General features: G+C 44.2%; 4 protein-coding genes across 4 annotated transcripts; 2 read left to right on the top strand and 2 right to left on the bottom strand.

Annotated features, from left to right (window-relative positions):
* The first annotated feature begins 3,583 nt into the window (after nucleotides 1-3,583).
* LOC100834415 (40S ribosomal protein S19) lies at nucleotides 3,584-5,115 on the top strand. Its single transcript, XM_003572943.4, has 4 exons — nucleotides 3,584-3,700; nucleotides 4,560-4,650; nucleotides 4,755-4,938; nucleotides 5,037-5,115. The coding sequence occupies exons 1-4, from the start codon at nucleotides 3,587-3,589 to the stop codon at nucleotides 5,107-5,109; spliced, it is 462 nt and encodes a 153-aa protein (XP_003572991.1). The 5' UTR covers nucleotides 3,584-3,586; the 3' UTR covers nucleotides 5,110-5,115.
* A 1,273-nt stretch (nucleotides 5,116-6,388) lies between these two features.
* LOC100830941 (enhancer of mRNA-decapping protein 4) lies at nucleotides 6,389-14,301 on the bottom strand. The gene is made up of 13 exons (XM_010237709.3): nucleotides 13,493-14,301; nucleotides 13,205-13,254; nucleotides 12,827-12,983; nucleotides 12,522-12,740; nucleotides 11,671-11,799; nucleotides 10,429-10,999; nucleotides 9,334-10,352; nucleotides 8,420-8,779; nucleotides 8,228-8,347; nucleotides 7,878-8,048; nucleotides 7,563-7,721; nucleotides 7,188-7,313; nucleotides 6,389-7,067 (listed from the first exon to the last, which is right to left on the bottom strand). The coding sequence occupies exons 1-13, from the start codon at nucleotides 14,225-14,227 to the stop codon at nucleotides 6,759-6,761; spliced, it is 4,125 nt and encodes a 1,374-aa protein (XP_010236011.1). The 5' UTR covers nucleotides 14,228-14,301; the 3' UTR covers nucleotides 6,389-6,758.
* Nucleotides 14,302-19,384: 5,083 nt separating this feature from the next.
* Nucleotides 19,385-21,164, top strand: LOC100830631 (probable glycosyltransferase 7). Its single transcript, XM_003570427.3, has one exon. It carries the CDS (start codon nucleotides 19,493-19,495, stop codon nucleotides 20,744-20,746), a length of 1,254 nt encoding a protein of 417 aa, XP_003570475.1. The 5' UTR covers nucleotides 19,385-19,492; the 3' UTR covers nucleotides 20,747-21,164.
* LOC104583855 (DNA-directed RNA polymerases IV and V subunit 4) lies at nucleotides 21,068-25,512 on the bottom strand. Its single transcript, XM_010237707.3, has 10 exons — nucleotides 25,287-25,512; nucleotides 24,028-24,102; nucleotides 22,835-22,966; nucleotides 22,588-22,695; nucleotides 22,204-22,315; nucleotides 22,013-22,090; nucleotides 21,870-21,903; nucleotides 21,719-21,787; nucleotides 21,427-21,505; nucleotides 21,068-21,333 (listed from the first exon to the last, which is right to left on the bottom strand). The coding sequence occupies exons 1-9, from the start codon at nucleotides 25,351-25,353 to the stop codon at nucleotides 21,431-21,433; spliced, it is 750 nt and encodes a 249-aa protein (XP_010236009.1). The 5' UTR covers nucleotides 25,354-25,512; the 3' UTR covers nucleotides 21,068-21,333; nucleotides 21,427-21,430.
* Nucleotides 25,513-25,759: the final 247 nt, after the last annotated feature.

Raw genomic sequence — 25,759 nt, 5'->3', positions numbered from 1 at the left:
AGCTCAAATTTCCTCCAATCCCTGTGATGATGTCATAGTTAACCCCATCCCGGTTTGGATTTGGAACGATTGACGAGAGTTTAGCTCAAATTTCCTCCAATCCCTGTGAGGATGTCATAAGTAAGGACTAGGGAGTTCTGGCCGCTGTGTGCACATCCTGCAACGGCGATCTACTAGCTGCAGCGCTGGCCCATTAGGTGCTGCAAGGAGATGGGTGGTGTGATGGTGGAACAAGCTCGATGCCACCAATAATCAATCAGAGCATTAGAGCAAAAACTAAAGTCCATTTGCAGAAAGAACACAAATTCACCCCAAGTCTGCTCGCGTCTAGCTTCATGCCTCCATTTGTGTATCCTTGTCTGAACTTGGCGAGTCGCTGTCCTTGCACTGCAGTCAGAAGGTGCGCAAGTCGGCTGTCTAGGCTCTCTGCAATTGGCAAGAAATGTCTCAATTTGGTGTGCTTGATCCCTTTTATTTTCCTGCTGCTAGATGCTAGGTTGCTCCCATGCTATGCTTGCTTGATATCCCGACTAAGGTCAATTTTTGCCTGCACTAGCATTAACCTTTGGTGCCCCTGTGACTTCGGCAGTTTCATCTTTCGCATACAAAAATGATCAATAGTATACACTGCAGTGCCAGTGTTTGTTGGGAGTTGAAATAATACAAGGTGTCCTAATTTAGTTGTTGGATTAGAAAACGGAAGATGCATGGGATGCTCTTAATTTATTTGCGTTGTTCTTTATTTTTCATCGGTTTGTTTTCCATTTCTAGGTTTATGGTCCAAATCCAATGGTCTTACTTTGGCTCCGGTAGACTGGTTCTTATAATTTCCGTGGGTCAAATTCAAAGGACATACAGGATTTTGAGTTCTAATAATTTTGCACTGTTCTGATCCAAAGTTTACAAAGGACTAACGATTTAGGTTTCTTACATTCCTGTTGTTCAGGTTTTTTGGTGTTATTAATTTAGTGAACTGATGCAAAAAATGTATTTTGGTTCACATTCTATACTAGAAATTCGGTCCATTTCTGCAACATCTCTTTCGTGGCCACAAAATGTTCGTGTGTTCAAGTTTCATCATCAACACATTCAAAAGTAATCGAAAAATGAATGTTAGAATTAAATGTAAAACAAATTTGCAGCAATATTTGTTTGTCATGGGTCTTTATAGTTCTAGGCCAAGTTAAATATTCCAAGGCTCGGTAAAAAAACAGATCAAGAAAGGTTATTTTGGCATTGATAATCGTCTAGGATAAGATTGACAAGTTATGCTGCTCGTGGGAGTACCTTTTTTCAAGCCATCAGAGTATAATTGTAGGCACTTGTCATCAATTTATGCAAGTCTGATTTCCAGGTTGTGTATTGCATAATTACGTCACTGTATTTTAAGGTATCCCTATCATCGGTTTATTTAGTTGTAGTTGCCGGTTTATTTAGTATGAAGTTACCACAATTATAAGTTACTAATGTACTCCTTTCGTTCCAAAATGTAGGACGTATAACTTTTGTTGAGTGTCAACTCTTTTTAAAGTTTGACGAACAAGCTTATAGCAGAAAATATCGACATATAGAATGCCAAATCAAGATACTATAAAAATGTATCTCACAATGGATCTAATGATCCACATTTGGCATCGTACATGTTGACATCTTTTGTTATATGGTTGGTCAAATTTTAGAAAGTTTGATAATCAACGGAAGTTATACACCATATATTTTGAAACATAGGGAGTTGTTTATTAGCCATAAAATGGTAGTTGTAGCCATCGCTTTATCTAAGCGTGGCTACTAGTTCTTTTCCAAAAAACAATGTTAGGTTCACAGTGGCATATGCTCGTGTACATGTGTGGTGAAGTGTTGAACGCCGCACCGTAAGACTTGGCTGGGACACAGGACAGCTAGTCCGGTACTAATTGTAATATAATAAGGTGGTATCTGCATTTCTTACCTAGGGAAAATGTAGCCTAACTAGATGGTAGTTTTTGTTCATCGCATATGTAATTGTAGCATAGATAGATGTCAGCTGCATTTCTTTACAATGGTTAAGGTAACATAAGCAGATGGTAGGTCTAGTTCTTGATGGAGGTAACTATAGCATAAGTAGAGAGCATGTCCAATTCTTTGATAGTGGTAACCCTAGCATAATTATATGGTAGTTACAGTTTTTATCAAGGTAAAGGTGGCATAATGAGATGGTAGTTGTAGTTCTTTCTTAAAGGTAATTATAGCATAATTGGATGGTTGGTCTTGTAAGTCTTACTTTTGTACCTTTTGCCATACTTGTGTAGTTGGATCCTTGGTGTGTAAAATCTTAAAGTTGCCATGTTCCATGGTAACCTCTGAAGACAATGATTTTGTATGTTAGTTCTCAAAGAGTGAACCTTTTCTCTATATTTTTTCATGTTAAAAGTATGTTCTACTGTCATTTTTCAGGGGTGTGAAATACATAGTATTGAAAACATTTGCTTGTCCATTGTCTTGTATTTTTGTTTGCTAGCAGTTGAAAATTTCCACAAGAATATGTTTAATGCATAGCACAAGGGATTGGATCTGTTGCACACGGAGCAAGCTAATTTACAGACAAATGATGGATCATGCGAAGAGTAACATTTCTTACTTCCGGAATCAAACTGTGGGTGGGTGGGTGGGCGGGTGGGGTGTTCCTCACCTGAATAGCATTACTCAAATTGAAGAATTTCATAGTTCACGAGTTGCGGTGATAGGCAGACACACCAGGAATCGAGAGCTACCATTAGATCATCTTTTCTTAGGTGATGGGCTCTACTTCTTTCCGAAGTAAGTACATTGGAAAGAAAAACAAAATAAAAAAGTACAACATTATAACAATTACCAACAGGGATTGCAAATGATAGCTCAAGAGAAAAAAGTAACACCGAGACGGGCAAGCAAGGATATCCATCACCACATGATATTGTGCCCACTCGATAAATCTTTCTTACCTTTAATGGGCTTGTTATTTCAACCTCTCTGCATGGTGCCAATTTAACTTTTCTTGCGAACCTTTCGCGGCTCAAGGCCAAGCTCCCTTGTCCTCTCCTCCATCTTCCAAAACAAGTGTTGGGCCCTGAGCCAGTTCCCCTTCACATGACCAACACCTCCCCACTTCACCCAATCTCGATTTCGACGGAATAAACATCACCTACGTTCGAACAGTTTATCTTATCCCTTTTGCGGTTTCCGCAAACATACACCTCTTTAGTGTGGCGTATGAGCCCACGTACGAACTAGAAATCCAGCAGACACCGCCGCCAATTTTCTTTCTTTGAATTTTTTTTAGCAGCTTTCACTTCTTTTTTGAGAGAGGAGCTTTGACTTTTCTTGGGCAGGGAATATTTTGGGTATGGAAGAGTTTTGTCTTCGGCCTGGTCTAAACCTTGGATTCCCACCCGGCCCACTTCTTCATGATGCGGGATGCGGCCCATAATCCAACTCCGCCCCAGTATAAATTCCCTCCCTCGTCCGCCCACGCACCCCAACCTCCCTCAAAAACCCTAGCCCTCTCAGCCGCAGCGGCGTGCATCCCACTTCCTCCTTGACAGCGGTGTCTTCGGCGAGAGGCGGCAGGATGGCTACCACTACCGAGACCGCAGCCACGGCCTCCTCGGCGCTCACGGTGAAGGATGTCGCCCCCCACGACTTCAACAAGAAATACACCGCGCACCTCAAGCGCTCGGGCAAGGTAACACGCCCCTTCTTTCAGATCTGTCGCTAGGTTAGATTCGAGTAGGGGAGTGTTGTATCCCGGTCTATTGGTGACCAAGCGTCTAATCTGCTAATTTCCCTGTGAATTTTTGGAATCGGATTGCTTCGTAGGCGAACAAAGCCTGTCCCTTTAGGAACTTTCTTACCGTGTAGGAGCTGCTTTGGAATGGTTGCCGTTAGTCTAGTATTTGTGGATCACGGATGATTTCTTTTACAATATTCCAGTTGTCCATGTAGAATTGTGCGAAATCGGTTTACTATTTCTAGATCTCATGCACTATGTTGTTGGCTCTCCTTTAGATTGCCAAGGGGCAAGGGCCTAATGCTGCTTGTTTTGATTTCTGTTTTTTGTCCCTGCTGCCGGTTTATTCTCTGTAGCAATTATATCATGATGTTTTTGTCTGTCCACTTCTCTGGGAATGTAAATCATTTAAGTAGTCAATAACCGTCTCACTTAACCCGCAAATAAGAGACCAATAATCGTCTCACTTAACCTGCAAATAAGCATTTTATCTCTGTTATTGCCTAGTGTTGTTTCTGTTGGTATGTGTGTCAACTGATGGTTACTGTAAATGGAAGCTAGATGCCTATCTGATCTAATGTTTGAGCCTAGTGTAAAATGTGAACAACTTACAACTTTTCTGACCTACACTACTACGGAATACTAATCACTGCATTTCGATGGTATCACTAGTTCTTCCGATGGATAATGCATCTTTATTAATGGTAGTTTACTTACTGTTGTGATTTGTGTTGCTACATACATCGGTGAACTGCAAATAGATCGGGTGCCAGACTCTGGGGAACTAAAATTTTGTATTTATATGTCCTTACAGATGGAGCTTCCTGAGTGGGTTGATATTGTGAAGACTGCAAGGTTCAAGGAGCTTCCTCCCAATGATCCTGATTGCTACTACATCAGAGCTGGTAAGGGAATGTGTTCTACCATTTCCAATGTATAGCCTCTTTATCCACAGGTATAATGAATTTGCTTGGCACATGCTAATTTATATTTTGGATTTCATTTATAGCTTCAATTGCAAGGAAGATCTACCTGAGGCAGGGTATTGGGATCGGTGGCTTCCAGAAGATCTACGGTGGACGACAGAGGAACGGTTCACGCCCCCCGCACTTCTGCAAGAGCAGTGGTGCTATTTCCCGCAACATCCTGCATGAGTTGCAGAAGATGGGGATCATTGACGTTGATCCCAAGGGGTAATGTTGCTGCATTTGTGCTTCCTGAGCTTAGCCATAGTTAACTTTATGAATAACCTTGTTATTTGCTTATGCTCTGTCTTGATGGTCCGTTGCAGTGGAAGGATCATCACCTCCCAGGGAAGGCGTGATCTTGACCAGGTTGCTGGAACAGTTGCTCCTGAAGTCTGATCAATTGAAACTATCTTCATGTTTAGTAGAATTTGGCTACAGTTTTGAATCCAGATACCCATGCGTTTGTTACTCAAAGATCTTAAGCTGGGATGTCTCCAATTATGTTGCCATGAGATATTTTCTGAGCTTCTAAGTTAACCGACAGACCATCTGGGTCTATATTATGCTTGTGAACCCTTGTATTGGAGTCTTTTGGCTTATGCAAGTCTTTAGTCACGAATGTGGATTGGTAGCATAATTACTTCGATAATTGAAGTTTGAATTTTCTTATGAACGTTATGATTTTTGTGCATGATTGTTCTCCGTCGTGTAGTTACCTTTCTTTCCATTGGAGAAAACCAATTTTAGTAATAATCTTACTATAAGATGTGTACCCATCAGTACCAGTGCTACTTCGTCTACATAAGTTATGCTCTGCCAGAAATTTGTTAGCTCGGTCTTAATCGCAAGCGTTGCTGTTTAGTTAGAAATTTGTTCTACTCTCGAACATAACTATTAATTAGTATTAATCTTCGGCGCTTGTTTTTCATGGGATCAAAAAGGATTGGAGATATCCATCCTGTTGAGAATAATATATGATCAATTAGTTTAATTATTAGTAGGTAGTTACTGTAACCGTTCGTGTCCCAAGTTTTGAAAAACTTGAGACGCGAAGGCAAAAGTTTGGGACACCAATGCATGTATTGGTGCCCCCTTCAACCTGTATATATACATGTCTATATATATGTATATATACATGTCTATATATATGTATATATACATGTATATATATATATATATGTATATATATGTGTATTACATATGTGTGTGTATATATACATGTCTGTATGTATGTATGTGTGTGTGTGTGTATATATCATCAATCAATGGAATAGAACACAGATTCTCATTCATTTCATTTCACAGTACGTTATCAGACACGTTTGCTCTACAATAAAAAAGGTGAAGATTATGGCATCCTATGACCTACCCCTAGTTCTAATTAAAAAGGTGAAGATTATGGCATCCCATGACCTGCCCCTAGTCCCTAGTTCTAATTGCAATGCTAGAGTTCTTGGGCCAAGAGGACAGCCGCCGGAGAACTCAATGTTGAAAATGCTCACTGTTCCGTCTTGTTTTTCAGGAAGTTATTTATGACTAGTACAGTGTCTATTTCACCGATGGAGGAAACTACAACAACTCACTGTTCCGCCTTGTATTTCACCACGTATGATTGTGAATACCAGCCTACACAATCTTTTACGGAGTATAAGAGACTGGTAAGACGACGATGGTAAAAACATAAAAACAAAACCAGCATAGCTTCTTCACGCTTGAAAACATTAATCTTCTGTGTTGCAATATTTGGCTGGACGCTAACGACTCTTGCTACGCAGAGCGGCTGCTACTACTATCAAAACTTGGGAGCTACAAAGGACGACTGTGTTGCTAAAGAACAATAGACTTGCAGTCCAAATACTCCAATTTAAGTCCGATACAAGCCTAATTTACACCAGGTGTAACACCTCAACCGAGTTTTCTTGGTGACAGTTTTATCTCCCTTCTTGGTTCACCTTGAGTTTCAAAATTTCTCTCTATACAAAGAAAGAATAGACCATAGTTCCCACGGTTTCCACAGCCACCAGTGAGTGTCTCACGAATTAGAATCACTTGTAGCTAAGCAGAACTGAGTTAATCACATGCATGAGCAAGCGGAGATTGCTGCTATCTGATGGACTGGTGCTGGGAAGTGATCGGTGGTGCGCCAATTTGGCGTAGACTTGATCGAAGATAGGCCTGACGTGCTGGGCAATCACCAGGTCTGTCGGATTGATTGCCATGGCAACATCTGTCATCCACTGAATCTTCCGGGATGTCTCGGTGCCAATATCAACTGCCAGCTGCTGTAGTAGGGCTAGAAGGACTCCCTGGTTTAGAGGGACTGGGACCATTGTACATAATGCACGCAAATCAACCTGTACAAGAGCGTACAGGTATCACAAATCCAGCACAGGCTCGTTCCAGCAATAAGCAAGTTATCATGAACTAAAGTCACCATTCTGCATTAGACGAGTAACCCAGAAGGGCAAAGATACCTGAGAGCATAGCCAAGACACGATGGAGACGTCACTTCTTTGAAGCGCCACAGTAAATGCCTCATCAAATTTGCGTTCAGATATCAGTCTTCCCAGCTCCTTCATTGGGTCTAATGGAGCCTCAACCTGCCAAAATGCAAGAAACATGAAAATCATATAAACACTCTTAATGTCATTCACCGTACTTTAACTAAAGACTGAGACAGGAATAAGCCTGAAGACTCCAACCCTCATTTCAAATAGACATGTGAACCCAGATGAAATATTACTACATAAAAAGGCTTAGCCAGGTCACGGCATATTTTATAAAGATGTATATAAATAAATCATAACGAGAACTGTTATGGAAGTTTGAAAGGTTCCAGCATTCAGCACCTCTGGGGGACCAGTGATAGGGCCATTGTTGGGCTGCAAAACATTTGTATTCTGTGCCTTGAAGTTCCCAGATGCAACCAGTGCCAAAAGTTTGCGATGACCATCAAGTAACTCTGATGTAACACTCTGGGTGATTGACGAGGCAGAAGCGATGCTTTCCTGAAAAATAATTCAAGTATATAAGATATTTTTGTTATGATACAATTGGGATAGAAAATGAGCATACTAAAGTGTTTCCTGCCATTCCAAATACAAATATAAAGTGTAGAACAGATAGTTCCAAAAAATGTATAAATTGGGAGTTGGCAAACTTACCTTTAAAGTTAACACCAATGGAGTATGTGCTGCCTCAACCTGCTGCTGAATACCAACAGCGTGCTCAGACATTCCTTTCTGGAATGCACTATCCACTTGCTCGAACATTGTCTTACAGGATTGTTCAAATGCTGGAACGAGCAATGACTCAAAGCTAGTGCGTAAAGCATCCTGCATGTATCCATTTAAACCAAAGAAGAAACAAATGACTCCACAGCAAACTTCATATCAGAATGAACTGAATAAATCTACCAAGAGACAAATGCCCAACAAAAAAGCCAAGAGTAATGTATTGTTACATACCATACCAGTGGCTGGTGGGTTATCATCTAAAGAAAGAGGCTACATACCTGAAGATTCTGTTTTACAGATGTATGAAACTGCAGTTGGATTTGCCTAGCAAGCGTAGCTTCAAGTTTTGCACTAACAGACTTGTCCAGCTGATTAACCACCTTGTCACCCACCGCTTTCTAAAAGTACACAGTCAGCAAGAGTAGAAATTGCAAAACCAAGAACAAGTACAACAAGTAATTAGGCACAACCTGAACTGAATCAGCAACAATAGAGGCCAAGGACTTCTCAATAATAGGTGTTATTGTCCGTGCAATAATAGGTCCGAGTGAAGAAGCTTCTTTCTTTATTGACTTCTCCAACATAGCAGGAATGTCCTTGCTTATTGAGTTTGTGATGAGAGTGGTCATTTGCTGCATTCGCTCTCTTTCAGCCTTTTCACGCTTCGTGTTCTCCTCCAGGAAACGAGCCCACAAGGCATCAATGCTAGCCTTGACAGATTTCTCCATGGTACGGCCTAAAGATGTCTCAATTCTTTTGCCTTCCTTTGCAATAGGAGCAGTAACAATAGTGCCTAACTGCTTCTGCATGTCCTTCTGCATGGCTACTAACTGCAAGACACATAAGCGTGCAGTAAATAAACTGAAAATTCATAAATCATAATCACATAATGTCAAATGCTTCCAGCATTGATCTGAAAGCCTTAGTTAACCTAGAATTCTCTCGCCCTATCAATAGTGTTAGACAAGTGGCGAAACAATTCAAAATTAATTTTAAGGTGAACTTAGAAAATTGAAGCAAGTATTTTTTACTCTCACTTTGGCATGCACTAATATTTGACCAGGATTTCCTGTAATGTTTTTATTTTCAAGTGCTACAAAAGCTAAGATTGCATACCACACCATTCTACAAAATCCATCTTACATAAAAATACTTGAGCAAGATCTAACTAACATCCAAATAAGACAGTGCAGCCCACAATCTTCAAAGCTCAAAACCTTGGATTAGAGAATAACTTGGTAGATGGTGTAAGTGTTACACTAAATTTGTTAAGGATATATCCAGCATTTTTTTTAAACAGAGCTTTACAATACAACAAGCACCACATTCCACTAAAGCTACCTCACCGTGCATTGAGAATAAAATAGTTTAATGTGATGATCACCTGTTGCATCATCGCTTGCATATCAGCAACTTCTGGAGAGGAATCAATAGGAGGGTATGAACTGCTGAAAGGTTCATGTGAAGACTCAGTTGAGTTAAATGCGCTTGTAGAAGGTGATGATTGTCCAGATGCTTGAGGATGAAGAACTTTTTCCTTCTCCTTGATATATGAGGAAGATTGCTCCCTAGATGCAGAGGGATAATCGCTTTTCACTGGTATTTCCACAGTTTTGTTCGAAACATTTTCGCCAGTAGCACCAGTATGCTCAGGAACCAGTTTATCAGATGCCGACCGTGATTCTTCCACGCTGTACTTATCTGTTGTTACTGAACGCTCACTGATCATTTCAACAGTTTGCTCCAACGAATTTTGAGCTTTCTTTGAACTCTCACAAACTTGAGCTTCCTTCACAGCTTCAGGTTCCAAATCATGATCAGGTTTACTCTCATTAACATGCTTTGCTTCTACTTCTGCAATCCGAGGACTACTGATAGAACCATCCTGGATTTTTGCGCCATCAGACTTAGAGACTTGATTGCTGTCAGCAGTAGATAGAGCGCCTGATATAATTTCAGATGGAGTTATGAGATGTGTAGCATTGCCTCCTACCTTAAACATCATGCGCGGATTTGGAGGCAGTTTAACATCACTGTGGTTGTCTCTTAATTCATCCTTCCCTAAATTGTCCTTTGGCATGGGTGTATCTTGCCTAGTCAAGGCAAGCGGTTTTGGCATGGGTGTATCTTGCCTAGTCAAGGCAAGCGGTTTTGGCATGGGTGTATCTTGCCTAGTCAAGGCAAGCGGTTTTGGCATGGGTGTGTCTTGCCTAGTCAAGGTGACTGGCTCAATGTTTCGGTTCTTTGAATAATCAAAATCTGATTGGTCTTTGTCACTGTTGCCTAGTGGTGGTCCTGATCCAGCAAGATCCATGCTTGATGCAAGAGGAGCAGACGGAATATGTGCAGAACCATCACCTTCTGTATATGTAAGTGGTGGAGCTGATGCTTTATGATCCAAGTCTGCATACAAGTCACAAGAAAAAACACATCTCTTAATCAACTGAACCAACCAAATGAGAAATGATAACTGCTTTACCTGTAGACTGATCAGAAGTTGATTGTTTACTCGAAGCACCAACGGTATAAGAATCAGCAATGCTAGTTCCCATGGATGACTCTGCCCCTACTCCTTCCAGAGATGCCTCATAGACACGTGAAATAGCTGGGTCTCTTCCAAGTCCAGTAGTATCAGATGGGGGCGAACAAAGTGATAACTCCAGCCCATACTGCTGTATGGCCATTGTTTGGACACAATAGACTTGAACAACCTGCTCACCATCAGGTTGGCTTTCATGTGTGCCAGTGAGACTTAAAATAGGCATTGCAACTGTAAAATCTGCTATATAGTCCAAGTGAGTAGAAGCAGGATCCGGACCATACTCAACATGCACAGCATAAATAGCATTCTTTTTAGCATTTGCAAGTAAAATAATGCTTGCTTGAGGTAGCACTGCGACTTGGTTGAAAAATGCCTCCTCGGCCCTTGGTTCCAGAGAACTAACAAGTTCCAAGGTCTGGGTACAATTCCAAGACTCAGAATCACTTGGCAACAACCAACCTTCCTCATTAGTAGAAGCCCAAATTTTAATTTCTTGGTTTAGAGGACCCTGCAGCATTAAGAACCAGAATAGCATGTAAGATGTACTGTAGCAACATATTTGCTCAAAATGCACAATTAATTGTTCTGTTTCTCAGAAGATTAGAAGAGCAGAATCACATTAATTCATTGCTCCCAAGTCCTAACAGATGTGGAATATCTACAAAGAAGATTCTCTAGTGTGAACGTTATATAAATATAGCATTTCACAGATTATCCAATTATGACCAGACTTTGGCCCTTAGCAATTGTAGGCACCTACTATTCCGTTTAGGCTTTTTTAGAATTCAAACCGTACAAGCACCTTATATGGTCTTTTTAATATGTATAGAAAATAGATATCAATATAGTACTGATTTATCACTGGTTTGGTAGATGGATGCTGAATAGATTTGCTGCACAAAAGATGTACCCGTTAAGAGCTCGTTTGGTTGTACCATTCCCGGTGGGGATCAAGAGGGGATGATGGGATTGCAGCTCAATTCCTCCCCAATACCTCCAGGGAATGGTACAACCCAACGCGGCCTAATCATTTGACACAATAGCAAATTCAAGTTGATGGACATATCATTTAGCTCGGCATGGCTATTCTGCGAAAAACTAACAGAGCCAGATGCCCCAAGAAAAGTAAAATGGAATAAGTATTGGCGTAAACAGAGTAATCTGTGTAAGGATGCATACTGCTGTGATAAGATTTATATGATGTGGGCGCTCAGGTGCTGTAAGAAAGGCCACTGAGTAAACAGCTTGACCATCGTGTGGCTTTAGAATTGATAGAGGCACTGACTTGCGATCATCCCAGATCTTTACCTGTAAAATAAAAAAATATGCATTACGAATGGGCTTATTAAGGATGAATAGAACTTTGACGGATCACATTATGTCAAACAGGGAAAAAGAGACCAACAAGTCAAAAGATGTTGAGAAGCCTAATTAGTGCTTAAGCTAGCAACTGATGCTAGTTCCAAGCGAACTACTAGCAGTAACCAGACAGCATCAAGCTTTTTAGCACAGAAGATTTGGACAGACGGCAGCCATGAGATCTAGATTTAGGTGAACATAGCAGGATAAATTAAATTCATCAATATTTTGCAAATAGTTGTACATGGTAAATGTTGTATTCATATACAAGGAACGACGGAACATGGTCAAAACCATTAAATCAAGGGCACAGTCAAAACCACAGATCATTCTATGGACTATTTTCAGAATACTTCATGGCAGGCCCATCTAAACAACCCTAGACAACACACTCAGCGACAAAGACTTTGATTTCATTTTTAAGAGGAAGTGGCATTGTGCCAGCACAAGAAAACAAATCTTTAACATACTAAATAGAATTAAATATTTCTGCAAACTTATTGCCGAAAGTTCTGTTACAGTTTAGTCAATGCTTAATTGAATTATTTATTCAGTGAAAGAAGAAATAAGCTTCCATTTTGCTCAGCAAAATACTTGATCCAATTACATGTTCAAACAGATCATTCAGACAGTAAGTTTTCCAAGTAAATAGGAGGATATTTGATACAAACCGTGCCATCTTTTGATCCTGAAGCCAGTCGGGTGGTCATCCATTGAGATATGGACAAATCTGTCACATCACCATCGTGCTTACCAACTAAGCGGACACCATCAATCAGCTGGTCAAGATGACATTTAATTGGTTCTTCCGCACTAAAGTCTCTTCCCCTTCCCACTTTAGTTGTGTCTATTCTTAAGACACAATTCCTGATTCCAACAAACAGAAGTTCCTGCAGGGTAAACATGCAACTCCATCAGTAAGTTGAGATGCAAAATGAACTTGCAGGTGGTAAATGTAATGCAAGTAATGCCTTACTTGCTTATGAGAGTGCCAGCAGATTCTTGGGTGGTACGAGTCAGCATCACCTACAATCTGTATGGCAATTTCTATCTTTCCTGTAATTTGTGGTTTATTTTCCTCATCAGGCCCCTCATCTATCCTCCACACATATATCCGCCCATCTACACTGGCACTGCAGTAGAAACAAATAAATTAGCATATAGGGCCCACAAAAGAGACAAAAACATTGAGAAGTATTTGGTATCTTGTAGTAGGACTTAAGAGGAGTGAGCTCCCCAAACAATGTTAAATATGTGAAATCTAAGTTAGAGTGGAAGACAACCTTTTTGCTGTGTTCCTAACTAGGAATTTTATGAAGAAATACAGATTATCTTATTGATCAGTACACAATACCTTGCTAAACGATGTACGTCCTCAGCAAAGAAAGCCATGTCTGTTACCCTCTGTGGAAAAAGAGTAACGCAAAGCATAAATAACAAATGCACTTCATACTGAGTAAGATTCACAAGCCCGCGTGAAAATGAGTAGTACGCACCAATCTAACAATACTGGGAAATATTGACATAAAATATTCACAATCACTTCCTTGAGCGCTTATATTGCAGGACACATTTGCATTAGCTATGTTGTTTTCGCACTAACAGACAATCTATTTCTCTGAAATTACATTATACTATATACCTGTGTATGGCCACGGAGGAGTGAGCGAAGCGCGGTGTTAATGTTTAGCACACGGATGTTCCCCAGCTTGAGCCCATACACGATGTACGTCCGGTTCACAGCGATCTGCCTGCCCAGCACGAGGCCTGGATCCGACGTGTACTTGGTGATCGGCGTCACCTCCAGCTGAGGTGGCTGCGCCTCTCCAGGCAGCCTGGAGTCAACGTTGTGCACTGCTTTGTCCCCACGACCCAGAAGCCGCCCCCTCGGAACCTTGCTGCTGGTACTGCTCAACATCCTCGCCGGCGGCGCGGATGGCATCGCCGGGAGCGGCGGCGGCAGCGTGGCGGCAAACTCCGACGACGGCGGGGGCAATGATACCGCGGACTCGAGGTGGCCCGAACCACCGGAGTTGCCGAGCAACTGCATGAGGCGGGCGCCGGGGTTGGGGGCCGGTGACACGCCGGGGTTAGCGCTCGGGTTCAGGTTTGGGTTTGCCATGGGGAAGGACATGGCTGGGCGAGGCATAGGGGGTTGAGGGTCCTGTGCGTAGTGGAGGTAGGGGCCGCGGTGGAAGGGAGGGGTGGCCGGGGGATAGGAGTAAGGGCCGGATGGCGGCGGCGGGCCGGCGGCACCGGGGAAGATGGGCGAGGCGGTAGGCGCGGGGTTGTGAGGCGGCCTGAAGAGCATGGACACCTCGAAGGGGGGATTGGGGTTGTTGGGGTTCGGATTAGGGTTTCCGGCTGGAGACGCCATGGGAGGCGGCAGTGGAGTAGATCTGGAGAAGTGGGGAAGAGGAGAATGAGTTGGAAAAAATGCAAGGATGCAGAAGCTGGAGGTCGAGGTGCAGGCGGTGTTTTCTTATTTTGTTTTTTCGCTTCTACACCCTCGCAGTTTCGCTTTATTATGTAGTAGTACACACAAGTCTTTTGGGAAATACGATCGTCTTCCTCTGCACTTGCTGCTGGTGACGCACCATTAGCTCAATCGATGTTGTCTCTGGACCTTCGAACCAGGAAAGTGTTTTTGGTGTAGAAGTCGGAAAGTCGTCGGTCTAAGCTAGAAGACAACCACAAAGCGCAACAGCACAATGATGGAGATAGAAGTGAGCCTGGACTATGCCGAAATTGACGGTCAAACACAACGGCGGTTGTACATTAAACTATACGTGCTTGGCAACATCGCTCAATCCGAGAGATGCATGCGTACGTACCACAGTGACCAACACGAAGTGCTCCCTAGAAAAATAACAGTTCAAAGTTAGGGGTCTAAACCTTGTCAATCTATGATGAGAGATGCTACTAGAGAATTGCAAGCATCACTGCGCAACCGTCTAGGTGGATCGTGAAGTCCTTAGTGCGATAGTTGGAGTCGGTCGGCCACCGCTCGGAGCTTGGGCTTCCGGGGCACTATGTGCGCCGTCGTCGAAATTTCTTCTGGGTCGACGCCTCCTTTGGTCAGGTTTGGTCCCGCCGTTCTCTCGCCGACTCGTAGGCACTTATGGGCGGGCGATGCGTTGGCTTGTGCCTTCCCGGAGTTGGAATTGGTCTCGGGAAGTTTCCCTCCTCGGTTGTGATGCGGCTTTGAAGCTCGGTGTACCGCCCCCTCGCCATTCTTGTCGGGAGACGATACAAGATGAGTCCTTGTCGACATCGGTTGTTGTATGGTGTGTTGTAATCTGCGTGAAGTTGCGTTTGTATCGTGCAACCTTTTTGGCGTCGTGGTGTTGTAACTGGTTTTCTGGCCGTCTTCTTTTTTAATCGACGATGCGCCCACTGGATCGCATTCTTGAAAAAAAAACTTTTATCAAGGGACATGGCACCTCAAGTTCTGCAATATTAGGCTTTCTCGAGGTCCTGAACACAAACCCTGTCTACTTTCCAAGTATGCATCCTATCAGAACTAGTATTTTTTTTCTAAGATGGGATAAGATGGGATAAAAGGAAAACATTTCTCGCGGAGATTTGCTTCGAGAGGTCAATGCGGTGGTACTTTAATATTCTGAGATCGGATCCGACGGTGCAGATGTAGGCTGCGTTTAGCAGTATACACGGCTCGGAAGTCCGGACTAGCAGTGCCCCAGCGGAAGGGCGTAGCGCAGGCAGGGGCAGCGTGGGCCGAGGAGGAAACGGTACGGACGCACATGAGAGCATGCACGTGACGTGCGGCCTCCAAGGCAGCAAAGGCTTCAAGTTTAATCGAAGTTGATTTTATCGAGGGAAAGGTAATGGAGTACCAGGAAGTTTCGGTTGCATACGAGAAGATTTGCTTCAAATACCGCAGGAAAGATAAAAGTAACTCTTGCCCGGTCGAAAGAAGAAGTACTCTTCACGCGCACGAAAGAGAGATTTTCTTGATCATCCAGAAATGCTCGCTTACCTATCAGAAGCCACTTTCTAACTAGCGCTGATCGATGATGTGAATTATATGTTCAGGCTCCTCGGAGCCACTGATATTTTGTTTCGAGCCTTCGGAGCTATTGGTATTGGCATATCACATTGTGGATGAGTTGTAAAAGACGACGACCCATGCCGGATGACGTGACGAACTTATAGATGTATAGAACCTCCGGCTAGCCTATAAAGTCAAGCTAGCTAGCGTCCACCGTCCAAATTCAGCAAGTCTGCAATTATTGGTTGGCTTATCTTCTTCACACAGTGACACTCCACTTACCCGCCCACCAACTATTGTTTGTTTTTTGCGCAGTTGCGCTCGAGAGTTTAGTTATAGACAGTGGTAACCTGATCTAGCTAGAGCAATGCTGATGAAGCTAGCGCTGCAGTAGCGAGCAACACTTTCAGGGACCCTGAAGATGATCTAGGCTGATGAGACTTATTCGTTTATTAATTACACGTTGACGCGATTAGGGAAATTAAAGAAAGCCAAGTGCTTTGGCTGCTTGCTAGCAGTTGTCTCTTCGGGATAGGAACCGCAAGGTTTCACCAGTGAAATGAACAAATACTCCGTTCCATTTGTGCAAGTGAGGCAGTCTCCTGCGACCAAGATAGTGAAGTCTTTTTCCTCAAAAAAAAAAGAGATAGTGAAGTCTGTTCGTCTCAAAAAAAGAGAGAGAGAGTGAAGTGATCTGCCGACTTGCTCATGCCATGCAATACGTTAGTGGATAATTAAGTAATACACCTCGTTATCCAAAGTGGACGTACAAAAAAACAGCTAGGCAATGAGAAAACATTCGATGAATGGTTAGTTCAGTTGCGTACTGAAAAGTGACCAAGTATGCAAGCCTCATGTAAAAAAAGGTGGACATTGGAAAAGGACACCCCACTTGTAGTACTGTGCGTAGCCAAGGTGATAGGCTATGGATACTACGCACCGCTCCTCCAGGTCTCCCACTGGCACGTCCGCCCGACCCGGCGCACGTTGGGCGCCCGGCGGCAGGTGCGCCACGCATTGCGCAGGAATCGGGGGGAATATAGCACTATCATGTCTCCAAAAGTTGAAATTGATATTGTAGCTATTTGTTCGACCTGATTTTGAAGTTCCAGATTAAGACGTTGGATGGGTTAACAGGAAACTTTGGACGGTCCTCTCGTGTCTCTGAAATTAGTTCTGCCTCCGGCCACGTGTCGTGCCACAAAATGCACGAACAGTACTGGCGGTGGCCGGATGGGCAGGGCGCGGTCCGAGCGCTCCGCGCGTATATTCACCGTATTTAAGTATTTTTCTATCTATTATTTCTATTATTATCTATTAAATTGAAGTTGGTGGTGATGGTACGGTCGCGGTCGCTGTAAGTTAACTTCGTTAAAATTACAACCAATATGTCACTGCTCGTTATTTTTTTTCCCCAGTTAAAATTACAACCAATATGCCATTGCCTGTTATTTTCTTTTCCTCCAGTTTTTTTCACGATTTTTTCTACTCCATCTTACAACCTACGCCACCACACCCGCATGCCGACCTCGACAGCGCCATGAATTACCTACACAGATAGTTTGTGATTTTATTGACCCGTAGCAACGCGCGGGCACAGTAATTACTATCCCTTGGGATTTCGCCGGCGCCCGCCGCCACTCTTGGTCGCCTCCACCAGCTCGTGCGCGTCGGCGTCGTCCATGTAAGGAAGACGGCTGCGGACCCGCGGATCCGTCGCGGGCCCTGACCACCGCCTCCACCGGCTCGTGCGCGCCGGTGGCTCCACACGGGACTTGGACGGCGATGGGATGAGCCTGAGGCAATTAATTTGACGTTCTGATACAATTTTCTGTTGTTCTGTAGCAACGCACGAGTCTTTTGCTAGTTACACGTAACTAGACGCTTGTTAGACATAGATACATTCATATTTGAACAAATTTGAGTCACTTGATATGGGACCGAGGAAGTATTTTTCAGTGAAGAACAACACAAAAGCATGGATATTGGATAGAGATGTAGGATATCAGAATGTCATATCTTATCTACTCCCTCCGTTCCTAAATTCATGTCGTGGTTTTAGTTCCACAAAAAATTAGGAAGAGAGCAACGAACAGATGTTTGTGAATCAGTTTAGTGGCGGTGGCCGACAGAAGCTCGAATTGAACTTAGTTGCGTCAAGCCCCTCTGCTCCTGTGGGATTTTCCACAAACGGACAGATAGTCGTCGTTTGCGTCAAGCCCCTCTGCTCCTGTGGGATTAGCTATACTTTGCTAAGTCTACCTTTATTTCTGCGAAGAAAAGCTTCTATATGATGCTTGTTTAGACAAGTTTATACTTTTTTATAATCAATCATTGGCCTTTTTAGAAAAGAAAATAAGACAGGTCTATGATGCTTTGCTTTTTTTTTCTAGGGACACAATCCACTTGTATATTTATCTCTTATTTTTTTGTCCAAACGTATTGAGTTTGGACTTGATTTGCATGTTATTTTCAACATATGGTATTTGAAAAAAGGTATATTTTTCATCCCTTATCTTGCCTAAAGCTCTCAAAAAACCCGAGAGCGAAGGGTGGATCTCTCTAAAAAAAAAAACTCTGTTCACTCTCGTATAGGAATAGATAGGATAGCCGGCCGTCAGTGGTAAAAAAAGAAAAGAAAGAGGGTAGCCGGTCGTCATGGGCTCATGGCCCCGATGCTGAAGTACCGGGCATCTGGGCTTTTGGCAGCGATACATGGCATGCCTGGAGCCTGGTGCACCCTGCAAGCTGCTCGGCCTGGACTCGACTCTGGGCATGCGCCATGCGGTTCGGCGCGGCAGCAGGCAGCGGCAGGGGGGGATAGAGGCTCCGCCATTGTCCAACTCACGTGTCGCACTGTTTGTATTTCTGATGCAGCACAACACTTGTCATCTGACACAATTTACACTCCATCTCCAAGTTACTCCCTCTTTTCCGTTCCATCTCTGTTTCGTCGACCATGGTGCTTCTCTGTATGCAACCACGGAAGTTTTGCTTTCGTATTTCAGTTCTCTTTTCCAGTTTATGTTTCTCAGACAAAAAGAGAAAAAAAAGGGCTGACAACAGCAAGGACTACGAAACTTCTTTTCTCCAGGATAGCAACAAACCGAAATGTATCATTTCCATTCTCGATCTAAAGAGTGTACCATTTATTTCCGTTCTGGAGTACATGTAAAAGAAGTACTCGTAACATTTCCAAAACAAAAGGTGTAAAAGCTTTTCTGCACGGTGTGTTCTAGGCTTCTAGCTAGCCAGAACTATACCGCTAGCCCGGGTGGCTAGCTTAGCTGCCGTCCACCATATACACATACATCTCGGCTGCAGCGCAGGCACGGTCGTCGGCGTATATGCATCAGCTCCCGTTTGTAGTTTGGACGCACCCGCCATGGCGGTGCTGAAGTGATGCCACCCGCTAGGCGCCCCCGCACGCAACGACCCGCGCGTACGCCAGAACGGCGCGGCTTTACACGCTCTCTCACGATGCCATGGCCAGCACGGCAGTAGTATTTGGCATGCATGCCCACGGCCACGCCCTGCACTCTTGGCTCTCGCACACAGACGCACCGCACCCCCGAGACAGCAGCCAAGAATCGAAGCCAACGACATCCATTGCCGGCACAGGCTGCAGGCATGGCGCGTGCTCTCGGCGACGCGCTCCTCTTCTCCGCCGGCGCCGCGGTGGCCACGGTGCTGCTGCTCACGGCCTCCTCCTTCTTCTCCCTGCCCGACGCTTACTGGGCCTCAATCCAGCTCGAATCGGCATCGTCCTTCGGCGTTCGCACGTTCTACGACGACCCGGAGGTATCGTACACCATGGACCGCCCCATCACCGGGTGGGACGCCAAGCGCGCCGCGTGGATCCGCGCGCACCCGGAGCTACTGCATCAGCATGCCGCTCGCGGCGAAGGCGAGCGCGTCCTGATGGTGTCCGGGTCGCAGCCGGCGCCGTGCGGGGCCCCGCGGGGAGACCACTTCCTCACGCGGCTGCTCAAGAACAAGCTGGACTACTGCCGCCTCAACGGCGTGGAGCTGCTCTACAACACGGCGCTGCTCCGGCCTTCCATGGGCCGGTACTGGGCCAAGCTCCCCTTGGTCCGGGCCGCCATGGTGGCCCACCCGGAGGCGGAGTGGGTCTGGTGGGTCGACTCCGACGCCGTGCTCACCGACATGGACTTCCGCCTCCCGCTGCGCCGCTACCGGCGCCACAACCTCGTCGTCCACGGCTGGCCGCGCCTCGTCTACGACTCCGGTGCCGCCGGGCCGTCCTGGACCAGCCTCAACGCTGGCGTCTTCCTCCTGCGCAACTGCCAGTGGTCGCTGGACCTCATGGACGCCTGGGCCGCCATGGGCCCGGACTCCCCGGACTACCAACGCTGGGGCGCGCTGCTCACGAAGACGTTCAAGGACAAGGCGTTCAACGAGTCGGACGACCAGTCGGCGCTCGTGTACTTGCTGCAGCAGGACGGCAGCCCGTGGCGGCAGAAGGTGTTCCTGGAGCACGAGTACTACTTCGAGGGCTACTGGCTGGAGATCGTGCCGCGGCTCGGCAACATCTCGAAGAGGTGCGAGGCGATGGAGCGGCAGGCGGCGCCGGAGATGAGGAAGCGGCGCGCCGAGAGGGAGGCACGCCGTGGCCGCGGAGACCGGGCTGCAGCTTCACGGGTCGAGGGCTGGAGGCGGCCCTTCGTGACGCACTTCACGGGGTGCCAGCCGTGCAGCGGGCACCGGAACGAGGACTACTCCGGGGAGAGCTGCGACGAGGGCATGCGGCGCGCGCTCAACTTCGCCGACGACCAGGTGCTCAGGGCGTACGGGTTCCGGCACGCCGGCCCGCTCAGCGACGACGTGACACCGCTGCCGTTCGGTTACCCCGCGAAGCAGTGATAAAGGCGACGAGCCATCGACAAACCTGATGAGGGGTTTTGCATAGCTTGTCCATGCTTTCAGACATGGTGCTCGTTTCGTTACATTCGATGCCCCTATATTACCCCTCTCCTTTTGAACGAACACAATTATAACTAAAATCACTTATTTACCAATTAATGTAACCAACTAGAGCTGTCTACCGAAAAAAAATAGTTTCAAATTGTCTGGAAATTGCACTTCAAAATGTTGTTTGTAAAATGGTCTACCCAAAACTAGGTCTGGAAACCACAACTCAAAAGAGACCGAACGCAGAAAGAAGTAAACAGAAAAATACAGACAGACGCAGAAACAAACAGGCCGCAACAGCTTTCATTGTTTAGGCCAGCTGCACCATGAGTGCCACTTCGATATTCAGAGTACAGCATTCCAACCATTCTAGCTAAATCTGCAGTTAGATAAGCTAGCTTTCAAAAATCAAAGTTCTACCAGTCAGACCAAGAGCGTGCACATGGCCACAGCACGGTTTCCACATACACATGATCTGATTTTGATGAACACCCAAACACCATAGAGACTGCGTCGAGGATTCCATGTCGCTTGATCAGCTGCATATATGTTTGAGATTTGTCATTTTAGATCAATAAAAAAGGTGGGCAATCAAGATTGATGTGTGATTCAGAAATATACCAAGGGCTTACCTGTTCACTTGGGGGCTTTTATGTTAGCGAGGGCAGTAAGAGCCTCCGTAATCAGGTCTTCATTGAGCGACCTAGTCGCCTGTGTAAATAAATTTGGATTTGCATGACTTAGCTCCTGGTCATTTAAAAAATCCCATATATTTGGAAGGGAGTGCCTATTTCTAAGTCGATTGAGAAAAACTTATTTCTAGTCAAGGATCCAAAGGGTATCTGTAGTTTCAGAAATTATGTGCAAATAGGTCAACTTAGAAATAACAGTACTGTATTTGACATGCCAACAGAAGACAGTGACCTTGAGGGATGGTACTAGAGCATAAACCTCTTCGATGGTCTCAGGTCCAATGTTCGCTATCATGCATATCTGTTACAAGTACAACAAACCACTGCATGTTGAGACGAGGGAAGTGAGACACAAGGACGTGAGAGGAAAAGAAGTTACAAACCTCGCCATCAGTAACACCACTTTTTTTAAGAGGACTGCAGCTACTAGTCAAGGAAGAAAACTGCTGAGCGATTGCTTGACGAAATTTTTTAACTGTATAATAACTTGCAAGTTCTAATAGTTATTAATCAAAACTAAGGATACTCCAGCACTTCTTTCACAGACTTTGCACTGGTGAAATGATTTCCTTCTTTTGCAAATTGGAAAGTCCTGTCGAATGACCTGCAGATACAACAAGACAGAGTAAACGAATAGTCTACTCAGCCAACAAACCGGAACACCACATAACAGTGATTGGCGGGACAGACCAAACTTAAAACAACAAATGATCTTACTCAGGAATTTTTATCTTCGGATCCTCTGATAAGATTGCCATATGTTCGTGAATTTGTTGCAATAGTTCAGTTGCTTCACAATTCATTAATATTCTAGAATTTGAAGGCATATCTGCAACCAATTATAATAAAGAAAATATCATCAGGACACCTTTAATTAATAGATAGAGAAGGTTGCAGGTTTAGCCTGCACATTTTTGTTTAGACAGAAGGGTCATCAGAAAGTTGGATGTGCGCCATTAAAAATGATGTAAAACATAAGATTTCATTCTACAGAATTTCTCGAACAAAGAGCCTACTAAACAAAACTTTGACTACTAAGTTTTACTAGGATAAAAATAAGCTGCCAGAAAAACAGAGGATATTTCACTGACGGAAACTGACCAAGCTCAAGCTTTAGTTCTGCATCAGACTTTGCAGGCATTGCAGTGGATGCAGAGCCCTTCCCACCTTTACCGGCACTAAATGTCTTCCCTCCTTTGCCAGCTTCTCCTATGAAAACATAATACACGAATGCAAGAAATATAATACCATAGAAAGGCAACTTATTGTGTAATTACAAATTTCAATATTTCGGCAACTCTTGAATGGAAAAATGTGCAGCAGAAGGGCAAAAACTGTGTATCCATACCATTAGAAAAAGATGAGGCCTTTCCACCAGTTTTTAGGCTATCAGATGAAGCCTTCCCACCAGTTTTTAGGCTATCAGATGAAGCCTTCCCATTTGACTTGGAATGTGTGGGAGTCGGTTCTTCGCGAAAACCTAAGAAGAGGCGGTGATATGTGAGGTTCGTGTAGGTTGGCATCATATTATTCATATTCAGTTATTCACTCATTGAGTTTTATTTAATTATCCAGCAATTTTGAGAACTTATGCGTGTTTGTACTGTGATCCCATATTTTCCCTAATAATACTGCAGAATGATCATGATATAGGCGGCTCGATAATTACATCTGTTACACACCCATGAATTTGTGATACAAGAGTGACTTGCAGTATACTTCAACTACAAAGGAAATGAAGTTCTGTCCACATTCATTGTAATGCAAATAAAACCAAAGTGGGACTGCAGACATGCTATATAATTATCCGACAATATTATTTCTATATTAATTGATCAATCCTATGAAGGTTGCCGAGAGAAGTAGGCAGTGACCCTATGTGACTCTTCTAGTCAAATGATTCTATCGAAACACAAACTGCCATTCCAACTATAAGGTTTTCTCTCTCCTACTAATATGTCCTAGGGTAGAAATGACATGTACTTAATGGAAACAAAGAAACACAAGGAATGTGGCTCATTATGTGATAGCGGATAGAACTGATATTTTTATAACAAAAGCAAATACTGAAGGTTGTACGTTTTCGGCGTACTAAAATGGCTCCGAACAGAACAGCAGGAACACATCTGACTTGGCATGCCCAGCCAAATGTCCTCCAGTCATAAAACATGTGCACAAGATAATTGAAGTCTTTATTTCTTTACTCTTATAAAGATGTGAGTTGGTGGCGGTCTTTTCACGCTCACCCAAGATTACCTGTTAACTTGGTAGGAAATTACCACAATCATTATCATTTCTATGCTGTAGACATATGTTTCGCAATCTTTCGGCATGCTGATTCCATCGATTTATATTTTGAAATATTTTTTATTTTGCTCAAAGTTGTGGAATATGACGACACAAGCGTTCAAGCAATTCACACACTACAGAAAAAAAATAACTTCTGCAGCAACACACAAGCATTTAGCTAGTTACATTTAATGCAATGACTAAACTGTTTCCTAGAAAATGTTTGATCATGAAATTGGGCAACATTGTTACCTTCGGAATCAGAATCTGAATCAGAAAGAACAATTGGGGCATTTGCAGAAATGTTCTGCCTTCCGTTCGGTGTTCCTGTATAAAGTAATTAAGAAATCAGTCAAACTCTATACATAACTGTAAAAGTTCAACTTCTCAAAGCCTATGCCATTCGTTTGGATGAAGCCACACAGTCATCAATGATCACATAGCAGGATCACACAGTTAAATGACAAAAATTGTACCGTAGGAGCCTTAGATGCAAAAAAAACTTCCCAGCAGACATAAGTACCTTCCTTTAATCAACATGAGCATATCAGGTATCTGATATTTCACAACAGGTATAGACTTCACTTCCTATTTTTACTTCACACATTGGATCCAAGGATCTTCCTTTACCCAAATAGTGAGGTTTGGATTTCCTACACTAACAGGCAAGTCCACTTCAATGATCTTCCTCTGAAGAGTAGATTCAACCATAAAAAAAGGATAGCCACAAAGAAGCTCAAGCATGAAATGTAGACCAAGTAGGCCAGGCTTAAGTGCTGAACTGCACCAAAATCTACAAAAAGAAAGGATCTTTCAAACAATGCACACAGGAAGATATCCACAAATATTCCTTCTCGTTCACAGAAAAGACCATTCTTTAGCAACCAAATTGAGCCATGCAAATGCACTTGAACAAAAACACAATGATCTGTACATTAACTTATTTAAAGGTAAGCAGTCCCAAAATCTAACGAGCTGCTTCCATAACATCTAGACATCTAGTTATCCACAATTCTAAGCAACTTAATGCATTGCCTTGCCATAACAATCAATCTACTTTTTCAGTTGTCCTTGAGACACGAAAGAAACTCATGTCGCAGCCTTACATGAGAGTCATACGGCCAATAGCAAAGTTGTCAAAAATAATTTGGTACGGAGTACCAAACAGATAATCCAATCGCCTAAGAACAGCAAAAATATTTCGATTGATATGGCACACTAAAACCCCCCCATCAAAAGCCAAATAAACAACCAAATCACATGACCACACTGGATTCAAACCTTCTCCAAAAAAAAAGAAGGATATCCACTCGCCAAGGCACCGCGACAACAAAACCCTCCGCGTTCTATAAACCCTAATCCCCCGCCATTCACATCGGATCGTGCGCGACTACCACGGGGGAGTCCAACACCACCGGATTGTTCGGTGGGGGTCGCGTTGGTTCACGGCGACCGAAATATTACGGGGAAGTGAAAAAGGGTAAGGAGAGGGGAAGGAACGGGGAGAGCACCTGTCTTGGAGGCGAGGGCCTTCCCCCTGGGGGCGGTGTAGTAACCTTTCCCTCCCCTGTCCGACATCGCGGCTGCCGGTAGAGGAGAAAGCGGCGGCGGTGGTCAGCAATCAGGATTCAGGAAGACCCGGCGGAGTCGCCGGAGGAGTGACAGGTGCGAGCGAGTGGGCACTACTGGGAAGGCGTCGCCCTGTCTTGGCTCCAGCTCATCGTATTCACTGCTTTCTCGTTCTCTGTGGTTGGATTGTGGACTCCAATCAAGCCTGATATCCGATTTCACGGCCTGGGCCTGTCGGTGTTGCCGAAAAGGCCCATAACCACTCGACTGCTCGACTGGAAACAGGCCGTCGTTGTTGCGGAAAAGGCCCATAATCACTCGACTGCTCGACTGGAAACAGGCCATCAACATCCCGGGCCAGAGGGGAGGGGACAGCGCTAAATGCAGGCTGAGAGCAAGCACAATGTTGGTCAAA

The sequence above is a fragment of the Brachypodium distachyon genome, chromosome 3 (genome assembly GCF_000005505.3).
Source record: "Brachypodium distachyon strain Bd21 chromosome 3, Brachypodium_distachyon_v3.0, whole genome shotgun sequence".
Classification (NCBI taxonomy): Eukaryota; Viridiplantae; Streptophyta; class Magnoliopsida; order Poales; family Poaceae; genus Brachypodium; species Brachypodium distachyon.
Note: the sequence above shows the minus strand (reverse complement) of the source record. Positions and strands in the feature narration are given on the sequence as shown.